Source organism: Arachis hypogaea, chromosome 5 (genome assembly GCF_003086295.3).
Source record: "Arachis hypogaea cultivar Tifrunner chromosome 5, arahy.Tifrunner.gnm2.J5K5, whole genome shotgun sequence".
Taxonomy (NCBI): Eukaryota; Viridiplantae; Streptophyta; class Magnoliopsida; order Fabales; family Fabaceae; genus Arachis; species Arachis hypogaea.
In genome coordinates this window covers 91,535,254-91,536,468 of record NC_092040.1, presented here as the reverse complement: position 1 = coordinate 91,536,468, position 1,215 = coordinate 91,535,254, and the positions used below count along the sequence as shown (strand labels likewise).

The 1,215-nt window shown below is 37.9% G+C and overlaps 1 protein-coding gene across 1 annotated transcript; it reads left to right on the top strand.

Annotated features, from left to right (window-relative positions):
• The first annotated feature begins 482 nt into the window (after positions 1–482).
• On the top strand, positions 483–920 carry LOC112803731 (S-protein homolog 2-like). Its single transcript, XM_025847206.1, has one exon. The coding sequence runs from the start codon at positions 483–485 to the stop codon at positions 918–920; it is 438 nt and encodes a 145-aa protein (XP_025702991.1).
• Positions 921–1,215: the final 295 nt, after the last annotated feature.

The following is a 1,215-nucleotide window of genomic DNA, read 5'->3' as shown; positions in this document are numbered from 1 at the left end:
CGTGGAGAAATGATGAAGAGGGGGTGCCACCTGCAAAGACACTCTGACGCTCAAGTCAGCAATGTGCAGGCGAGCAGAATAAAGGGTTGAAAAGATGTGACGTACCTCGGGGGAAGAGCCAATCTTCCCCTTATATACATGTCAGTGGTGGGCCCCCTCATGGGACAGGCCCATATTCCTAAGGACGCTGTCCAGCGGCCGTGTGTGAGCCGTACGGGACGCGTGTCCGGGTCGGTTGGAGGGCGCGTGTCCGGGTCGGGTACTGCTTGGGTCGGGTCGACCCGCGCTGATTTTGGGCCGGGCCGTAACAATATATATTAAAATCAGCAAACAAATTAAGCTATTAATATAAAATACTAATTAAAATATAAAATATACATTACCAAGACAGTATACAAAAAAAAAAAAAGCCTTAGCTTCTTCTATATATACAAATTGATTGATCTCATAATCAAAATTCAGCAACATAGTGCACATTAAAGATGACGATCTCATCATTATCACTCTCTAAGGTTGTAATAATGCTCATACTTGCTTCTTTCAATCTCAATGTTAGTATGATTGATGGTCAAGTTGCTCCTCAACCTATTGCGGTTGATGTGACCATAAACAACAAACTGCTCGATTCGGATCTTAAATTTCACTGCAAGGATCAACACAGTGCCCAGGTTGATTTAGGGGACCAAACGGTTTCAACTGGTCGAAGTTGGAGTTTCAAATTCCTTGCAAGCCCTTTTTACGTGCCTTTGTACTCCTGTACCTTTTCTTGGCATGGGGCGTCAGATCGTCACTTTGATATTTATGAGGGTGAACGTGATGGTAAAGCATGCAACCAAGATTGTACTTGGGACATCTACGAGATCAATCCATGTAGGGTTTCGGGTACTGATCAACAATGTTTTCCTTGGAAGGAGGGGTGATAATAATTGGTGCATCAAGGAATAATTGGTGTAAATGTATGTCGGGGAAAAATAATGTATTTATCCATCTAGCCATAATAATTTATTTTTTAATATATATTGAATAATAAAAGTTATTATAATTTTTTTTTCATACAATGCAAACTAATACTCAACCATAATATTTTGATAATATTATAAAAAAATATTAATTAATTTAATAATTTTTATAATAGTATAAGTCTATAAATTTAGAGCTTAAAAATCATGTCATAAAATATGAAATTTTAATGATTAACAATATTGGCCATATTGT

What these genes read in the sequence shown, in the direction of transcription:
- LOC112803731 (XM_025847206.1), top strand. Translation starts at nt 483, where the DNA reads ATGACGATCTCATCATTATCACTCTCTAAGGTTGTAATAATGCTCATA.